The sequence below is a fragment of the Battus philenor genome, unplaced genomic scaffold (assembly GCF_028537555.1).
Source record: "Battus philenor isolate CCGP_79_NKW_IND1 unplaced genomic scaffold, ilBatPhil1.0.hap1 SCAF_20, whole genome shotgun sequence".
NCBI lineage: Eukaryota > Metazoa > Arthropoda > Insecta > Lepidoptera > Papilionidae > Battus > Battus philenor.
In genome coordinates, this window is record NW_027181683.1 from 12534179 (window position 1) to 12554832 (window position 20654).

At 34.6% G+C, this 20654-nt stretch overlaps 1 protein-coding gene and 1 long non-coding RNA gene across 2 annotated transcripts; both read left to right on the top strand.

The window, feature by feature from the left end:
- The first annotated feature begins 66 nt into the window (after nucleotides 1-66).
- LOC137923028 (uncharacterized) lies at nucleotides 67-1789 on the top strand. Its single transcript, XR_011107544.1, has 3 exons — nucleotides 67-537; nucleotides 843-870; nucleotides 1671-1789. It is a non-coding gene; the product is annotated as an uncharacterized lncRNA (long non-coding RNA).
- A 1742-nt stretch (nucleotides 1790-3531) lies between these two features.
- Nucleotides 3532-12044, top strand: LOC137922776 (uncharacterized). The gene is made up of 8 exons (XM_068765839.1): nucleotides 3532-3593; nucleotides 4274-4424; nucleotides 5583-5610; nucleotides 5687-6952; nucleotides 8461-8574; nucleotides 10207-10471; nucleotides 10733-11138; nucleotides 11557-12044. Exons 2-8 carry the CDS (start codon nucleotides 4389-4391, stop codon nucleotides 11761-11763), a joined length of 2322 nt encoding a protein of 773 aa, XP_068621940.1. The 5' UTR covers nucleotides 3532-3593; nucleotides 4274-4388; the 3' UTR covers nucleotides 11764-12044.
- Nucleotides 12045-20654: the final 8610 nt, after the last annotated feature.

The following is a 20654-nucleotide window of genomic DNA, read 5'->3' on the forward strand; positions in this document are numbered from 1 at the left end:
TGGAAGGCTAAGACAACTCTTCTTCGTATTCTTCTTCTCAATTGTAGTGTTTCTCTTTCAGCACGCAAATTACTAATGCAAACAACTGTACCATTGGTGCGATGCGATGACACCCCTTCATGGAAAAGATATCACAGAAATAAAACTGTAAACATTCACAGATTAAACCGGAATGAGTTTAACCCTTTTAAATCTTCTCCAAAGTCCATTATCGAAAGTTACAGGTACAGTCCGGAAGTGCTTCGTAAAAATCCGGACTTTAATTTGAAATTGAAAGGTTTATCTAAATCATTTTTGAGGCGCAGTTGCAATCAGAGGCTGTTAAGCCTATGTAAGCCATTGATAGTAGTCTTTGATAGACTATCAGAGCCTCCTAAGCCTTCATCAGACCCACCTTCAGCTGATCCGGCGCCACCAGCAAGGAAGGTGAAGAAAGTGGAACTGCCCGATATTGAGGAGATTCGGAAGATCAACAGTACGATCCTGACGGCGGAAGTGGCGCCAGTCGCTGTACAAAGTACACCGCCAGCTTTACCGGTGAGATTCATCACACTTTCATCATCATCATCACCAACATTTCAGCCGTAAGACGTTAACTGATGGATGTAGACCTAAACTTAGGTTCCAAATCCGTGAAGTAACTAATTTTCACACAATAAATTCTTGAGTTCATTTGCTTTTTTTAACATTTTACTTATTTTACCACGTACATATATTTTTGAGTTTTTTTTAATATTTCATATTATTTTTGTAAGGTAATTTAATATTTCTGCATATATGACTTTTGTGAACTATTGGTACATGACTTAAAAAATTAATGAATTGTATTGTTTTTGTTTCAGATGACGAACATTACTTCTTTGCCTTTAGGTATGTTATTTAAAATTACAATTAAAAAAATTACTTTTGTGTTTCTGAACGAATGTATGCGAGTGAGAGAGTGAATGTAAGAGAGATTGAATGAAAGTTGCATGATTTTATGCTCAAAATGGAATGAAAACACGAAATCTAAAAAAAATAGAAACTGTATTATTCTGGGAATAAACTAATACTTACGATAAAAACATTTATTGAAGAATGAGTCAATACTTATATATATATATATATATGTGTGTGTGTGTGTGTGTGTGTGTGTGTGGAGTGTGTATGTATGTATGTACTAGCTTCTCTTGCGACTCTGTCCGCGTGAAAATTAACATAATTTCGTCGAAGATTTTCTTAAAACAAAAGTACGTTAGATTATTCTTTATAACATCAGTTACCTGCTTAATATGTCCCGTCAAAATCGGTTCAGCTATAAAGATTAGCCAGAATGAATTGACAAACAAAAATTTACAAAATGTGATCTTAGTATATAATGTTACAAACAGACACTCCAATTTTATTTATTTGTATAAATTGCATCTACAAATTCAGCACTGGGAATCTTTATTATCCACCAATCTTGTAAAAAATAAATTAATATAATATGAAGAGTTACAATAAATAGTACAATTAAATTTAAAAGTTGTGTATTTGACTTACATGCGTTTGAAAATAAATTTAATTTTTCAAAACGTTTCATGATGTTTTTAGACGCCTGCTACTAGTCACAGGCCTATCCCTCTTAGATTTACCAATATCTTTCTCCTTGCGTGACATCATCGAATTGCATCTGTTTTATTTTTTAGATAAAACAACACACGAATCTAATCAAAAGACCAAAGATATTAACTGTCAAAATGTTATGGCAACATGCGAAGATGTAACAAATGTAAAGTGTTCACAGTTGGATGCCGTTTTAAAAACATTATGGGTGAGTTTTATTTTTGTTAGATACAAGTAACTACTAATGTCGCATTTTATCTGTGAAAGAAACGGTGCAAACGCAATTACTGTAAGAAAAGGACCAGTATTTAGCCGCTTCCGCACATGCAGTGGTAGTCGTGCAATGAAATGCACCGCCCGCCAGCCAGTCTGTGTTCTATGTGCGTGTGCTCTGTGTTTGGCACTAATCGGTGTAACATAACTCCTGAAGATGCCCCGTGGAGGGGTGAAAATAACAAAAAAAAACTTAGGATGGACTTCCGCGAAGTAACGCCTGATTCCATTAAACAATTACTGTGTTTGGGCATAAAATATGCTCTATTAAACAGCAGAGATGAGGTAAAAGATCACCAGTAGCATAGTATCCTGACTCTGCGTTTGGCACTAATCGGTGTAACATAACTCCTGAAGATGCCCCGTGGAGGGGTGAAACACGTGTTGAGTGAATCAACGGTGGCAGTTGTGTAATTCGCATTGTTTGCCGTATACGCATTTATCAGCGGGCTGGCGGGCGGTGCACTTTGTTGCACGACTACCACTGCATATGCGGAAGTGGCTAAATGTTGGTCATTTTCTTACTTAGCATAGCATTCCTCAAAGGAAACGAAGTAGAGGAAGATTTGTAAATATATATGTATATGTAAATATATATAATAGTATTTTAAAAGATGAGAAGATCCTACAGATTCATATAGTTTAATTAATTTTATATAAATTTTAAAATCAAAATTAATTAAATTATTTTATTTGGATGATGAAAAAGTTAAATTAAACTTTTTTTTAATAAAAATTAACATTGACTTATTATTAAATGATCCATTAATAATAAAAAAAAAATCGCTATAATATAAGAGAATTCAGTCTGTATCTAGTTTGTACCAAATTGTACTTTTCTGGTATTCCTTTCATGAAGTACACGAGTTATCACTTTTAATAATACACCTATCCCCCGATTTACACAGTAGATACGTTCCTAAGAAAAACTTATATATCGAAAATTAAAAATTTTCAAGTCAAAACCGTGTAAATCGAAAAGCTTGCAGAAAATGCATAATTTTGCTATTTAACAGTTGTGATTTTTTTCAATATATTTAGGTGTGCACAGAAATAAAAATAAAATGCATTGACAGGTTAAAATATTTAATATATTACAGAAACACTGTTATTTTATTTAATTACAATACATTAAACAGAAGAACAAAAAATAAAATCAAAGGTGTTTTATTATCCTTTATCGCTGTCAGAAATTACTCCCACTCTTTTTTTCAAAATCGAAGGTTCGAATTCACTTTCATCACTCCAAATTATTTGTGCCGATTCGATGTTTGAAGCAGAAATATTTACATTATGAGAGATGGTAATAGAATCGGTTATTAAAACAAAAAAAAAAACTTATTTGGAAAACCGTGTAAAAGCGAAAACGTGTAAAACAAGTACCGTGTAAATCGGGGGATAGGTGTACTATTTAGTCCATGGTCGCCCACTGTGAGACAGGCCTCCCCCCAAGATATATATGAAGGGATATACTATAATCACTCTGTGTAAACACTTTCATCACATTTTGGCTTGTGAACCCGCTACCTATGATCGCAAGTCTCAGTTCTTTTCCGCTACCACTGCCCACTATGTTCATAGCGTTAATTATTTTTTTCCTATGATATATGTGCCGGTACGCATTGAGTTTTACCACTTTTCTGTGACATATATGTATTTTATTTATAATATTTTTTCTTCTAGAGTTGCGTCGACAAAAATGCAAGCCAAAACCGATCCTTCGTCGATTTTGAGTGAGTTGTTTTTTTTTTACCTAAAATAACACAAAAATGTTGTAGTGTTGGTTTATTTTTATATTGATCGCCATTTACCTACCTTAGCCTTGCGTCGACTTTATTCGTCGACCAAGATATTTTAAACTAGATCGGATAATGTGATGCATGGAAGATAAATATGGTAATAAAAGTGAACGCAAGATATTTATATTATTTTATAACTACTCTCAATTTATATTTTTTGCTTCTTTAATTATATAATGCCATACGAGCCTGTTATATGTAAAATGTAACATACAATTTAATGTGTACTTATTTTCTGCTTCCACTTTTTCGAACCTATCTACTCCTACTCTCTATGTAATAGAATAAATAATATCTACTCATTTCGGAACAATATTTATTGGACTTCATATATTATTTGTTAACAAGTCAATATAACAAATAAGTCAAACAAAAAATAAAAACAACAATTTATTTATTAATAATGCCGGTATTCCGAAATTTCAAATTTCAAAAATCGAATACTGGTATTCAGATTTTAGTTCGGTATTGTAAGCCCTATCCACGATGCTCTTAGCTGTCTCAGGGAGCGCCGCGGCGCCACCTGAAACAGCGGCCCCCATGTGCATTGTACACCTTGCACAATAGGTTAAGCCGCTGTTGTCAAGTGTATTCTCATACGTATGCTATAACAGGGTCCCTGGCTGTCGTTGTTGGATACCGAGGGAAGTCAACAATGATTACCTAGACAACAACTACATAAAGAAATACAACAAACAGACAGTCCGACAAGAGAAATTTATCAATCGCATGATATTGTATCTAATACAAAACGAAATTCATCAGGTAAGTTGTATTGTTTTTTAATAACTTTTCTATCTGAATATTGAATGGAATCAGGCGTCACCTTGCGGAAGTCCATCCTAAGTAAGAAAAGGACCAATATTTAGCCACTTCCGCACATGCAGTGGTAGTCGTGCAACAAATGCACCGCCCGCGGCACGCTGATAAATGCGTATGCGGCAAACGATGCGAATCACACAACCGCCACCGCCAAATTACTCAACACGTGTCTCACCCCTCCACGGGTCATCTTCAGGAGCCATGTTACACCGATTAGTGACAAACACAAAGCGGGCGGTGCATTTGTTGCACGACTACCACTGCATGCGCGGAAGTGGCTAAATATTGGTCCTTTTCTTACTTTTCTATCTGACCCGATGGATAATTTGAATTATGAATTTCTCATTATTTCTGATCGGATCTCTTCTGCAGATTTCTAATAGGACAGTTGCAAGAGGTTAGCAATCATCGTGTAGACCTGGTATTGGAAAGAAAAACGTAAGACGTCCGTCTAAATGTTGGAAAGTCAACCTTTAGTCGGAAATCTGGATGCCGCTTCGAATTGTCCTATTGGAAATTTAAAGGAGTGGTCTACATCTAGCAGTGCTTACGACTAAAATGATGAATACGATTCTCCCTCCTAAGTGGAATTCTTCAGAATGTATCATAGTTGAAATAGATGATAAAGAACTGATGATTTTATGATAATATGATGAAAAGACACAAGTTATGTCACAGTCTAATTAAAACAATCAAAAAGGACGTATTTCATAGTGATCACTTTAATACTTCATGGTGCACGATGTTGTTTGTTTTCGTAAAATTCCAACGCAATGTTTCTTAGTGAACATTCGTTTTAATTTAAGGTTTATATGGGAGAAGAAAGGTTTAATTTTGTACTGTTTATAAATTAGACGTTGCCATACTCGGAGTTTTTCGCGTAACAACATTCAGTAACCGCCGATAAGTGCACTATTTTTGCCCCACACTGCCTATGTGAAATGTTGTTAGTCGTGATATTTCGTTCGACAGATATATCGCTCTTCGAAGCCGAAATTAGCCGATTGTTGTTGCCCTTTCCAAAGATCGATGTGCAATATTTATAACCGGGTGTTGTATTTCATGGTTAATTCTTATTTATATATCTAAATGTCTTTTCAGGTGCCTACATCAACATTAAATGATAAAGGTTAGTTATAATTTCACATAAATTAAGAATTTATAGTACTTTTAGATTTCTGATGAATAAATTGATTTTTGAACAGATAAAATCGCGGAGTCGAATGTGGAACAGCCGGAGAAAGACGGACAAGAGAATATCCTATCAATTGACGTTAACCCTGAACATAAAGAAGATAGTAGTGATCATATAACTAGGAGAAACGAAATATCGAATAAAGAAGATGAGAGTAAATCAATATCAAGCGACGTTGAGGACGACATTAGACTCAGCACAGTGGTAAACATGGTTGAAAAGAAGACGAAACGCAAATTAAACAATGAAGAGAAACAAAACAACGAGCCTCCCGTCAAGACTCGGAAGAGACGGAGAAGGAAAAAGATAAGAGAACGTAGACAGAGTGAAAAAATAGGAGAATGTCTCAACGAATACGACGAATGGATGCGTCAGAAGAATTTACCTTTGAAATATTTTACCATTTCGAATCTTAGCAAATCGAACAACAATTGTGCTTCGTCGAAAATGAAAAACGCTACAGAATGCAGAAATGTTAGCGAAGTTAGTCAATTATCTAAATCCAATAATGCCTCTAAAGACAAATGCCCGAAGGTATTGAAGGCGTTTTACAAGAATTCAAATCCGGCACATTACCATCAGACAGTTTTATCCAATTTAGTTCATAAGATCTCTGATAACAAAGGAGTTAAATATTATCTTATGAACAATGCTAACAAAAACACTGTATATACGGCTGTCGAAGTTCAGTCAGAAGCAGATGTTGCTGACATTACTGAAGCAGTACATGACAGAGAACAAGAAAAGACAGTTATCGATCCAGAAGATATAAACAGGAAAACAATCGATGATGTTGATCTACAAAGTGAGAATGGATTGATGGTAAATCTGAATAAAACGCAAAATCGAAACGATTTTAACTGCAAGGAGAAACCTTCAAATATCGAATTCTCACCAATCATAACCAGTGTCTGTTCATTAGCAGAAACAGAATTATTGGAAAAAACTGCAGCAGAAGACTATGAATTGTTAACGGAATCCCTTGAATCTGAAATTATACCACCAACGCTTTCAGTCCAATCAAAACCAAACAATCAATCTAATGTCTCTATTTCAACATCAAATTTATCAGAACCTATACTGGTAGAGCATGTTGAAAATGAGTCGAAAGATAAAACAAATGTTGATAAAGGGACATCTTCAGGTATTATATCCGCGCTGCTAAATCAGCCTCCATTAATTGGACAGAACAATTCAACATCGTCGAACAGGAACAGTCAGTCGAATGCGACTAGCCTAAAATTTATTCAAATTAAAGCAATCAAAACAAATAATGGTAAGACTATTAGAACTATACGTTCTGTTTTTGCACAGTTAATGTAATATACAGTCTGTTTTTTGTGCAATCTTTATAGTATACACTTTGTTTTGGTACAAATATTGTAAATTATAAACAAATTGTAACATTATTGACAAAGTTATCAATAAAAAAAATAGTAATTCTTACACTTTACTAAACGATAAAAAAGAAATCTTCAAGTATTGTATTTATATTGTATACGTATTTGTATATATATTAGTAAACACGTTACAATTGTTGTTATACAAACACATCATAATTATTATCATCATCCACCAACACTTTAAGGATCGGTTGAAAGCCTATCTCTATCGTCTTTCGACGACACTTAACATCACCGTCTGTTGATTTTGAGGTTGGACTTTTTGACACTGTGCTTTTCCTACTTATTAAGGCTATGGCCACTATCCTTCGTCTACGAATCTGGTCGTCCCTGAGTCAATTTTCTAGATCTCTCCGTGCTCCTATATATATATATATATATATATATATATATATATAGGAGCACGATATATATATATATATATATATATATATATGTATAAATATATATATATATGTATGTATAAATATATATATATATATATACACACTATACTTATTAAAATTAAATAGTTACTCAAAAACATACTTAAATTGAAGGGTATAATATATAAATATATAGATAGAATATACTTACATACCTAATACGTTATTAGAGCTAGGGCGTTTCTTCTACCAACAGGTGTCGAACCTTTTTTTTAAATATATACCGGTTAATCGAGTCTCTAATGCTGGTGGAAAGTTTATTTTAAAGCAGAAAGCTTTGGACAAGAAAAGAAACTGGAAATTTAAAAATATTTTCAGGACGTTACAATATTGCTTGTGCAACGGATGGAACGAAATGTTGTAGAGCTGCGACCATGAGTCAATAGTCGCGGATAGCCCTCTACTAGATTATAGATAGTATCTCTACTAGATGTAGTAAAGATGGTGACAATTCATTGTATACAGGCAGCGCAAATCCTGTCATAGTGGCGATCGGTGGCGGAGGCTGAAGCCTTGCAGCGAGTCTCTACCGGCTCTACCGATATGATGATGGTGATCTTATCACCAAAAATACCTAAAAAAGCTAGATTAATTATATTCAAGAACGTATACGCCTATACACATAATATATATATATATATATATATATATATATATATATATATATATAGGCGGACGAGGGATTCAATTGCTACCAGAGAGATGGGAGAAAGTGGTCTCTAATGATGGACAATACTTTGAGTAATGTCATTGTAAGCATTGTATTTTAAATAATTTTTTTTTAAAGAAAAAAACAGCGAGAACTTATTCAAGATCCTAATATATATATATATATATGTATGCATGTATGTATGTGTGAGTGTGTGTGTGCGTGCGGGTGTGTGTGTACAATGTTATACGAAACGTATATTACGGTTTGTTATTGGAGTACCTAATAAAAATTGGTTTATTTTTAGGTTTTTACCTCGCACTGACCCCGCAACTGAAGAAGGATCAGCCTGTATTACCAAAACACGAAAAGCCACTTGCGGGCACAGTACCAGCATTATTACCTCTGAGCACTGCAAATGGTATTTTTTTTTTGTTTTTTTGCTATAGGGGAAACCCCCTTTCCTCCTATTTTTGCCTTAAAACCAGGTACTCCAGGTATTTACCAGATACGTATATGCCAGTTGGAGTAGGTACGACAAAGTGGTTGCACGAAACGTAGTCTTAAAACTTGGACATTGTTAGGTTGTCGTTAAAATAGATTAAGGTAATTGCTTTTTTAATTCAACGCAAAAGTGAGCAAAAGAAATTGGAAATATTCAGCGTAAATGTAAAACAAATGCACGAATGCTAATGTCTGTGGAACATAGATCCAAATTTTAAAAAAGCAATCCCAGGTCTTTACCAGATATCTAACTCGTTATCATATTAGCTGGTAAGTCCACTGCAAGGCAAAGGGAGCCCTGAGATAACCACATTGACATATCCTGCGCCACCCGCATTCAACATATTAACTCGACCTATGTCATAATTCCACCTTTTTCATCCATTTTCTGATGAGAATGTTTTGGTTTTTAGTTTCGGGCAGAAAAATTTGGATCGTGATGTATTTGCCTAATATTAAATCCTCTAGAGCAGGGCTACTTAAACTATGGGGTCGCGTGGCAAAATTCTGGTGTCGAGGGATTTTAATGTCAAACTAATATAAATACAATTTTATAATTTTTTGTGAAATTTTAAATTTTAGATTTTTGTATGTTTCAAAACGAATTCTAAAACTATATATTTTCATATGTATATGCATATTATTACCTAGTAAATAAATCATCAAAAAATATTTTTTTTATAAATTTGTATGGGGTCGTTAAGAAACTCGCAATCATAAATGTCGTGAATGACAAAAGTTTAAGAAGCCCTGCTCTAGAGTTCAGACAAAATTATAAGGTATTTATATTCACTAGAATCTTCGGTGTCTTTCGCGATACGCTTAGAACATCTCCTTCAGTTGCCCACCTAAGGTTTCCTTCTTTTATTACGATCAGAAAAACGTTCATCCATCATTCGTCCCAGGATGTTTTGGTTTCAAGGTGAGAGGTGGGATCTTGTCTTCTTCACAAATTACTCGACAGTCCTGCGTGGCCCGTATCCAGGAATTTCTCACGATAACTATGTCTTCGGTGCACTTAGTGGGGGGGCATGCTCATGCCACATCTACCGGTTCGTTGTCAACACTTTAAACGAGCAATTCTTCGAGCTACGTCGATCATAAGATTCCACAGCGAAACACCGAGCATTGCATAAAGCAGAGTTCCCCAAACTTTTTTGTGTCGTAGACCCCTTGCCATGTTTTCCGTGTTGGGTAGACCCCCTACTTACCTGATATTGATTTCCTGTAAATTTCTAACTGTAGTAAAGTTTAGTGTTAAAAACTGAAAGTAAAATCACATGTTAATTCTACATTTATTAATTATAAACAAATTAAAACTACTCAAAATAAAATTTTGTATCTGTTATGTAAAATATACGTAATGTACGTACGTTTTTCGCTGACGTAGACCCCTTGCAGGTTGTCACAGCCCTCTAGGGGTCGATATAGACCACTTTAGGAATCACTGGCATAAAATCTCTTTCATAAAAGCCTTCTTCCAGGTCTAGACTAAATGCAGTACACCCTCAAACTCAGTGAATCTCTAAACCTTTATTATCATTCTTAGTTCCAGTTACTGTACTACAAAAGGTCTGCACACAGCCAGCAACACTCTTACTAGAGAAGAAAGATAAAGTTGTAACTAAAACACCCTGCGTGCAAGTAAAGGCATGGGTAGAGACACGGTCGACTGAAAACTTGATGATCCTTCGTATGGATGTAGCGCAACCTTTATTTACGGAAAAGTGTGAATACTCACTTATTACAGAATCTAATTTGCCATGCAAGGCGCCGACTTATTGGAGCGTAAATCATATGGAATCTAGAAAAAGGTATAATTTTTCTACTTACAAGAATATAAAGCGAATAGACGCCCACAGTAAGACATAGGCCACTCTCAAAGGCACTATAAACATATATATATGTATATATATATATCACATCGCTATTTAAACTCGCCAACAATATTTTAAAATACTCCCGAAAAAGTAATTGTAATACAAAATACCTTTCAAGTCAATGATTTCATAATACAATCTCTCACAAAAATGTATCTCTATGTATCTAATGTTAGAAAATATATTATCTTGCAGAATACTATTTCCGAGTGAGAATAAAGGAGTAGATGTATACAATCCTACAACGGTGAAGGTCTATGAAAGTGCGGCAAACGGTTCAACTCCATTTGCTAATTGGGTCAAAAGCATCTTAAGATCTGCAAAAGGAGCAGAAGCAAAAGATAACAAGACAGCAGTTAATCTAGAAGATAATAAAAATCTCAATGTAGTTAACGATGGAACTGAATCCTATGAACCCGGTGATACACTTAAAACGGAGAATGTAAATACTGGCGAGGATGAAGCACCAAATCTGACATTGAAGGTCAAATCATTTGCCAGGATCAATAATGAGGATGAAGAAATGAAAGCACCAGAAAGGGTATCTCTAAATGGAAAGCTCTACCAGAAAGTTTATGATCAGCCATTGAAATATGCACAGGTAAGAAGAATCGTACTGAACCTATGTACACAATAATTACAGTAACTTTATGAAAAGACAAACACTGAAACAAAAAGAGAAGGAAATAAAAACCATACTAATAACACACATACATGAAAATTATTCCTTATTGTTCCATACAGAATGGTTATCAATGTATGTGTGTGTGTTTGAGTATATGCGTGTTACATTGTTTTGTGTATGTATGCAATAAGACCTATTCAATATAGGACCACAAACGACATATATATATATACATATGCTGCATGTGCGGAAGTGGCTAAATTTTGGTCCTTTCCTTACTTAGCTCTCTTCGCAAACAGGACGTATGTAGGGTGATTGTATATATCGGTTCAAAAGCTTCAAGGTGCAAATGTAGGCTTTAGTTCTAAGTTCTAAGTGAGCATATCTTCGACAGGTGTTTACGGTGGTATCCAGTTTGGAAGACGCACAACGGCTGTCACAAATGAATTCCCAGTTCTTCGTGCTGTTCAATGGAACATCAGAATCAAACGAAACAATTCCATCGCCAATAGATAATTGGCAACAGGCATTGGTCCCTCCACAAGCTGGACAAGTGGCGGGAAGAAGCTACACGCGGGCAGCGCAAGAACTGTCATCGTGATGATCGGGGGGGGGGGGGCTACGCCTTTCAGTGGTCGTTTATGTAGTGATATGGTGGTGATGACCAAATGATACACAGGATGGAATTGGCTAGGTTTATACTTAAGGGTAAAGATACTTTTATAAAGTCCTATGCTGTAAAAGTTATAATGGACTCTATAAATACTCAGCGGGGATTAGATATGGATGCATATTTCACTTGTTCATCTTCATCATCATCATCATTGGAGGCCCACTGCTGGACATAGGTTATTGATTTCCGATGTCATTCCGATGACATCTTACGCTTTAAGGCTTTTACGGCAATCTGTTCACTATCTCAAGTTATAAATTTTATTCACAGAAGAAGTTCCAATGAGTTTTAATAAATTAACAAAATTAACTTTTCGAAGTCCACCACAAAAACGATAGCTTGTTGTTTCACTCACACTTGTATAAGTATGTATAGTTATCCTATTCGCACATATATTTGCAGGAATTTTTTCTGTACAAAATTTCTGTCTGTGCATCCATATTTGAATCTCGACCTATAAGTCACTGTGTATATAGAAATACTTAATAATATATTTATCTCTCTTACCATTTTCTTTATATCTGCCCAACAGTTGGTATCATGTTTCATCACACCTTATTGATGAGTATTTACGTAATTAATAGTTAATACTAAATTAAGTAAAAGATGTATAATAATTAGTAATAACTTTATTGTACTTGTGAATAATGTAAATTCAAGTTACCTGTAATATTATTATGAGTAATCTCTATCATAGTTTAAACTGCCTTTTGAAAGATCAGAAAGACTATATAAAGATGTGTTTACATGCAAAGCAAAGCAGCTTGGTTTAAATAAAACTCGTGGAAAATTTTTATATTATACTAATTCAGGGTCGGGTAAATTTACACTAGACATGCGGATTGGTCGATGTTTCATACAACGCCATCTATTGATATATTTTGATACTAGTAAATTTAGGTCAATCATTGTTTAAATAAAAGTGTTTAAGTAACAATTTACTAAATTACATTTACCATGGTTTTCTCGGCAAAAATGTCGTAAAAGTTTTTGTCGCTGATTTTCCTATGCACAAACTAGCTAAAGATTTCTTTTGTAACGCCATCTATTGACACATATTGATACTAATTATAAATTTAGTTGAATCGTGATTTAACAAAATGTGTGCTTGTAGTTTTTTTTGTCGTCGTTAAGTTTAAGAGAAACATCCAAATATTTTTGCCAAATATCCGATGTACACGTCTTTAATTAAAGATGTGTGTGCACAAACAAAAACACAAGATAACACATATTTTTGTATATAAACTAGCTGATCCCGCAAACGTTTTGCAAAAAAAATTAAAGTTTTTAATTAACAAATGTAAGATAGGGGTTGATCGTAGAGGGATGAAAATTTAGGTTTGTATGTATTTTTGTATGCTGTATCATAATAAAATAAAAACCAAAAAAATTGTCTAAAAAATTAAAAATAAAATTTAGGGGTGGACCACCCTTATCACTTAGGGGTGGACCACCCTTATCACTTAGGGGTATGGAAAATAGATAGTAGCCGATTCTCAGACATACTGAATACGCATGTAAAATTTGATAAAAATCGGTCAAGCCGTTTCGGAGGAGTTCAAGTTCGAACACCGTGACACGAGAATTTTATATATTAGATAGAAATTTGTCTAGAATAAGAGCTGAAGACTGTGTCTCCCGTCGTGTATACGACAGATGTACGTAAACGTATTCTTACAATCGAAGAGATAGGTTGTGCATAGCGTTTCTTATATATAAGTTGATTTATGAAGTGAAAAAATTATTTGGAGATATTTAATGGAATCAGGCTTTACCTTGCGGAAGTCCATCCTAGGTAAGAAAAGGACCAATATTTAATCACTTCCGCACTTGCAGGCGGCAAACAATACGAATCACACATGCTTGTGTGTGATTCGCATTGTCGCATACGCATTTATCAGCGGGCTGGCGGGCGGTGCACTTTGTTGCACGACTACCACTGCATGTGCGGAAGTGGCTAAATATTGGTCCTTTTCTTATTTGAAAATAGTCGTGTTTTTCGAAAATTTTGTCTACCATATTTTTGCTTTTAAAAATTATATTATCAACGTGTGTTTACCAAATATATGGAGTCAATATACCATGATATATTTTTGAATCAAAAACTTGTACTTAACGCTAATTTCTCAAGAGTAACAATTGTATCTTTCATAACATTGTATATAATGTGTATACGAATTTAACTAAAAATAACCTAAGTTTACATTAAACTTAATAAAAGTCAATTGTTTATTTATTTATTTCAATATTGCGTAGATAAATAAAAAAAAAATTTTTTCGTTGTTTTACTTAAACCAATACACCAATACCTCACTTTGCGTCGTGGTTTTGTTCCAAAAAAAAAAAAAACACGACCAAAATTGAATTAAGATTTTCTATAGCATACCATGTAAAGATCGAAGACAGGTTCCAGTTCCAGGGTCACGAAAATACTACTTTTTAAAAAGAAAATTGGACAAAATAAACATTTAAGAAACAAATGTAATATAACTCTGCCAATAAATAAATTTTTTGTAACCAGAAACAACACGTAAAAATGTATATAGTATAGATTTATTATTCTCTTTTAAAAAAAGCGCAACACACTACATTACAACACATTACGAAATTGAAACTGAACTCCAAAATAAGCAAAACAAAATGAAAATAAAACTGTATTAAAATTCCGTTGATTTTTGTTAGAAAGGTAATCTCCGAGTTTTGATGGCATGGTGCAATCAAAAACAAGTGTTGCCATCTTTAAAAAAAAAAAAGAAAATTAAAAAAAAAATTAGAGACAACCCAAAACAACGCAACCTCGAAAATCTAACGACGCACAGTTAAAATTAGTACTAATTAAGCAGCGACGCAACTTCGAAAAAAACGCAAAAAGAAACAACGCGAAGCGAGGTATTGGTGTATTATATATCATTCTTGACAGCCTATAAACACCTGCAAAGCATAAACCTTCCCAAAGATCTGCTTGTATATAACGACTTCCCGCGATCTGAACTATGTTGTCTACCTGAGAACCTTTCGGTCCCAACGACCATCTGTTGCACGAGTGATGCCCCACTGCCACTTCTTCGAACTACATCGGTGATCCAGACTTTTCTGCAGATCTCTTCATTTCTGACTCGATCTCGCAGGGAAGCTGAGCATAGCCCTCTCTATTGCTCTCTAGGTGACCTGGAGAGCAATAGAGGATTGCTGGAGTCACAGCAAGTGAGATCACCCTCATGGTGACTTGCAGACATCACCAGCGAAGCTGCTAGCCCTATTGATTTATAGGTGACCTTGAACCTTTTATCAGCTGACGTGGATGAATGAATGTGTACTATAAAAAGAACATCAAATTCGTTTCCAATGTTGGAACGTAAGTATAAATGTATTTATATAAAAAAAACCCTTTGTTTCTAAGCGTAAAACTTGAAAACGGCTTAACCGATTCGGTTATGTAACAATCGAGTGATTTCGGCTTTCTAGAGCGGTATCTCTGTCGCACAAAATACAACGACTGATAAAACGTTACATAGGTAGTGTGGGACAGAGATAGTGCTCTACGAAGCCGAAATTAGCGGATTGTCTCTTTCCAAAGTTCGATGTGCAAAATGTATCACCGGGTACTGTATGTTATTTGTTATTTCTAAAACCATTGATATTTTGATATTGTTTATCGAACATTATTTGACAGCAGATGAACTAATTATTCGTCCAATTAAAGCTTTTATTTTTATTTCGATTACCAATCACCCTGTATAGTGGAACAATAGATATCCTTTCAAGCGGGCACGTTTTAAATTTTCCTTAAAGGTCGAAAGTCGAGTCTGGGGTCGGGAAATGTCCGTGTAATAGAACACGTGTTTATCTCAGTCGTTTGACTTTAAAATTTAGTTTGCAACGCAATCTTCCGAGTCTTGCCTCCTCGCCTCCCCTGCGGCGCGTTTAGGTATCTTGAAGGTGTAAAGGCTTGCAAATGAGTCAAAAATTAACTGTTTTATATTCATATACGTGTAATATTTAGGAGTTTCGCTGCGATATGAAGAAATGTCGTGGTCCGTGGAAGAAACAAAATTATTCGTCTTAAGTGGCAGGGGGCGAACTCGTCCGCTGCCACTTCAGATGTCACCAGCTCGTGATCACCGGCGACATCGTTAAGATCTCTGGAAGTCTTTCGATGCGGGCAGCACACGGCCAGCAAATCGATCCGATTGAAGGCGTCTATCGGCTATCATGATAACTTCTATTATTATTAATAGTCACAGCGGTAGAGTTCCCCGTCGAAGCATTTATTTAAAATAATGATTCCTACATAATTTCTCTTTAACTATTATTTTCAAGACCCTGTCGATTTTCAAGATCTAGCAACAACATTGTTGTTACAAGTTGAAAGCTGTTTATAATACAAAAAAAGCATCACAAGGACTTTCCAGATCGAATATTTATAACATTTAAATAAAGAATTCGAAATTCCATTCTTTTAAAATTCAAATTGTTCTTAAAGTGAAAGAAAGTGATTTTGTTCCAACCTAAAATTTTTACACAACAATATTGAAACGTCTTTGCTCTGTATTCACAAATGGGATAATTAGACGATGTTATTGCAAAAATACTCGAGGTCATGCGGCGGATTTCTATGTATACCAGCTCATCCATCTTACTGGTAATATACGTGGTTCCAACAGAATGCGGTACAATTGCAGAGCAGACACGGCTAGAGCTTCAGGAAGTTTTCCTTTAAAAACAGAACAATCGCTTTGGGGATGTCCCGTGGCTACCGAAATCACTCGACTTATCTCCAATGGACCACCTCATCAGAGTTTACAACAACAATTCCGGAACTCTTGAGTATTTAAGAAACAATATTCGTCGAGGAACCAGCTCAATTGAACGAAGTTTACAGCGGCATGGGGTACGGAACACAAGGCTCTGTTTTAAACAGTGTGTTCAACTCGACTATTTCTCCATCGAATTATAACTCAAATATTTTTTATATTTCGATAATATGCTTTATAAAAATTAAAATCCGCATTTTTATTCTACAATGCTATGCTTTTATTAAAATATTACAATAGATATTACATTTTTTATTTCAGTTTAAAAATATAAATCTGTCACCAGACATCTTATACTATTCGTTGTCCGCTTGCTTCGCGAACTAACTGAACGCCTCCTCAACCACTTGGAGATGGAATTTCGTAAATTCCATTCTTAGCTAAACTTCATTTATCAAACTGAATATTCTTATCACATTTCAAGTTTATAAGTCTTATTATTTCAGAGATATCGTGATGAAACACTAGATAAGTGTATATATCAAAAACAGAAAATTCGGATACATGTGTAGCAGTGAAAAGATATTTTAATATAACTTTCATTATAACTTTTATTTATATTTATACACATTATATATATTATATAATATGTATAAATATTATTTATGTTTATATATATTATATATATTACTAGCTGATCCCACAAACGTTTTGCAAAAAAAATTAAAATTTTTAATTAACAAATGTAAGATAAGGGTTGATCGTAGAGGGGTCAAAAATTTAGGTTTGTATGTATTTTTGTATGCTGTATCATAATAAAATAAAAACCAAAAAAATTGTCTAAAAAATTAAAAATAAAATTTAGGGGTGGACCACCCTTATCACTTAGGGGTATGGAAAATAGATAGTAGCCGATTCTCAGACACACTGAATACGCATGTAAAATTTGGTAAAAATCGGTCTAGCCGTTTCGGAGGAGTTCAAGTTCGAACACCGTGACACGAGAATTTTATATATTAGATTTAACATTTATTTATATTTATTTTGGTCATATATTCCTTATATCGTAGTAGAGGTAAGAAATAAATGCGATGACGTCATATACGTGAATGGCTATCGCTCAGCGTGACGAATCGCTTGCGGGATTCACACCGACGTGATACTCGGCAGATGTCACGCTGCCTTACTGACACTCGAGAACATATACACGGCGTGATAGATCATATCTTACTTGAGGTTTAGTATGTCGTTAACAAATTCTTTACTTTATTTATTCTCTTTCACATTTATTTACAATAACCGTGTTTCGATTAAAAAAAAGTGATACAAAAAAATAAAAATTAAAGAAAATAAGAAAAATTTTAAATAGACAATAAGAAAAAATGTGATAAAATGTAACTCAAAATGTGATATAAAATATGATAAAAACGTAAACGCAAAAGAAATAAAGATAAAATGTAACATGTAATGAGGGAGGAATGAAAGGTCACAGAGTAAATGGGAAGGATAGCAGAAATGTGGCATGAAAGAATAGATTGAAAGAATATGTGAAGAACGAAAGGAGAGAATGGAAATAATAAATATGTGAAAAAATAAATTGCCCGTAAAGTTCCTGTCCCACCAAAGGGGCACGAGAGGCCCCCAATAGCGGGGGTCATAAAAAAAAACATCCCTACAATGCAATCTTTCAACATAATGTTACAACGGTTCAAAAAGCCCGGATTTTGAGATTTTGAGAAGAGTCTTCAACGAACTCAGACGGGTTTTTTGTGCTGTCGTTTCCGCCTATCACGCCCTCTGCAAGGTTCAGGCCTCCACCAAAGATATCTATGACTACAACAATCGCCACGATTAATACGCTCGTAGAAGTCGTTGCCGCCCATCATCTGAAAACTAATATGTGAACAGTGACAGACCCATATAATTAATACACAAAATGGAGATGGATACGGTCTTGGCCCAGCTCTTCACGGGTCACGGGGGGTTCTCTGGATACCTTCACAGGTTCAAGCTTAAGTAGGACCCCTCGTGCTTCTGTGAACCGGGCGTGGGCCAGACTGTGGTCCACCTTGTGGCCCACTGTCTGGCAAGACGAAGGGGAGAGAGAATGCTTCCTCAGCTACTGCAGGAAGGTGGTGATAAATGACACAGGTAAAAATAAAACACAGTAATAGATTCAAACAGACTTGAATATGAATAAAAAAGTAAAGCAAACACTAAAATATAGAAATAAAATAAAGTAGAACCAAAAATAAACAGTATAATATAATATGATAATTATAAAGAAAATATGTGTTAAATGTATAAACAATAAATGTAATGTTGCAAAATAAATTATTAAGAAAACTTAGAATGAAGTGGTTGAGGATGGATGTATGGCTAATGGAATGAAAAAGACTGGTAAAATTGTAGAACGAAAGAAACAGTACAACAGATAATATGATACATGAAAGAGGAGAATGATAATAATAAAAATTTATATGAATAAATTATTAGAAATAAAAAGACCATGTCCCACATGAGATAGGGGAACGAGAGGTTCCCAATAGCCACCACAAAAAAATGCACAAAATGTGAATTGCTTAATGTCGTATCTCGGGAATCAAACCTGCGATCTACGATTCCTGTCTCAATCCATATCGACAGATTTTATTAATTTATATATACTAAATATACACGCCAACCGCAATTACTTTTTCAACCACTTCAACCAGCCTACTGTAAATTTTGAATCAGTTTATTTTAATAATCCACCTTATTATATCAATAACCCATCGAATATAAAGATTTTTCAAAACAGGTTTGTATTAAAAAGTGTGTATTATAGATTTCTTGTTACTTCGTCCCCGCGTACGACATTCGCTTTCGTCACCAATTACAACGGGTTGATAAAAAAATTTATTATATCATTAAACAAAATGTCAATACATTTTTTTCACGGCGCGGACCTTCTTAGATTTGTTTCAATAAAACGAAACACTCGAATCACAATAGATAGGTCTATTATTGTTTTATGGGACAATACAACGGCCTGAGGCGAGGCCTTCGCGATATACTCACACCGTATCATGTTATTAAACGGAAAATAAATTTATCTCCCTTTTTTGGTCTGGATTTACACTGCTTTTCAACTGCCATTTAAGCGCAAAAGACTTTTCGTATGATACCTTTCTTAAGTTAGAGAAGCAAGAGGGATCCCGAAAAAGCCTCGGCTGTTATATTGTACTATCTCATCGGAACATAATTATATCAAAAGTATACTACCAAAGTGTGATAATATACTAAAACGTAGTATTTTAGGCAAGCTTACAATCGCTCAGCTATGGACAGGAAGAGATATACGGGGGATTCCCCCACGTTGCGTCTCGTACCTAGAGAGATTCGTTGAATTGACCAGATGACGATGTCTCCCACCAGTGGACAAGCCCAAGTGGACCAGAGGACCGTATTCACGTGCACTCACACAATCCACTAGAAATTTATCTGCTTTCGATAATGAGGCACTGTATGTAATTTCAATGAAGACTATTAATATTTTAACCAATTTTATTTAGTCTTGCATGTTCGAAATACATATGCAACAGGTCTACCGGAGTCAATTAAATGTTGAAAAGTGGCATATAAAAAAAAATTCTGGGAAAGTCTGATTAAAACGATGCAATACGGTGTGATAGGCGGCCGCGTTAAAGAGTTGTCTCGACGCTTAAAGATTTTCATGGTATGTTTGTACTCGACTCGCCCCTACCCTGAGGGCAGGGTAAATAAGAGATGTTCGCGAAACTTATTTCGAAAAAAAAAAGTAGATAATTTCGTGAATTATGTCGGAGCCATTACTAAACGATAAATACATCCATAGATACAACATATATATAAATATGTATTATACTTATTATTTTTTTAATTCTTTAAAAATATATTTAACACTAAACCTACCAGTAGCGGTCAAATTGATCGTTTTCAAACTTCTTATCCCATTTACACATTTTTTAATGTTATAATATTGATATCAAACTATATGACAATTCTTAGAATATGCATATAATATTTTCTCCACTCTTTACTTAA

Bases quoted from the DNA above. Each gene is read 5' to 3' on its own strand.
- LOC137922776 (XM_068765839.1), top strand. From the start codon at position 4,389: ATGATATTGTATCTAATACAAAACGAAATTCATCAG. The intron at 6,953-8,460 runs GTAAGACTATTA...GTTTATTTTTAG, and splicing joins AGCAATCAAAACAAATAATG to GTTTTTACCTCGCACTGACC. The intron at 10,472-10,732 runs GTATAATTTTTC...ATTATCTTGCAG, and splicing joins CATATGGAATCTAGAAAAAG to AATACTATTTCCGAGTGAGA.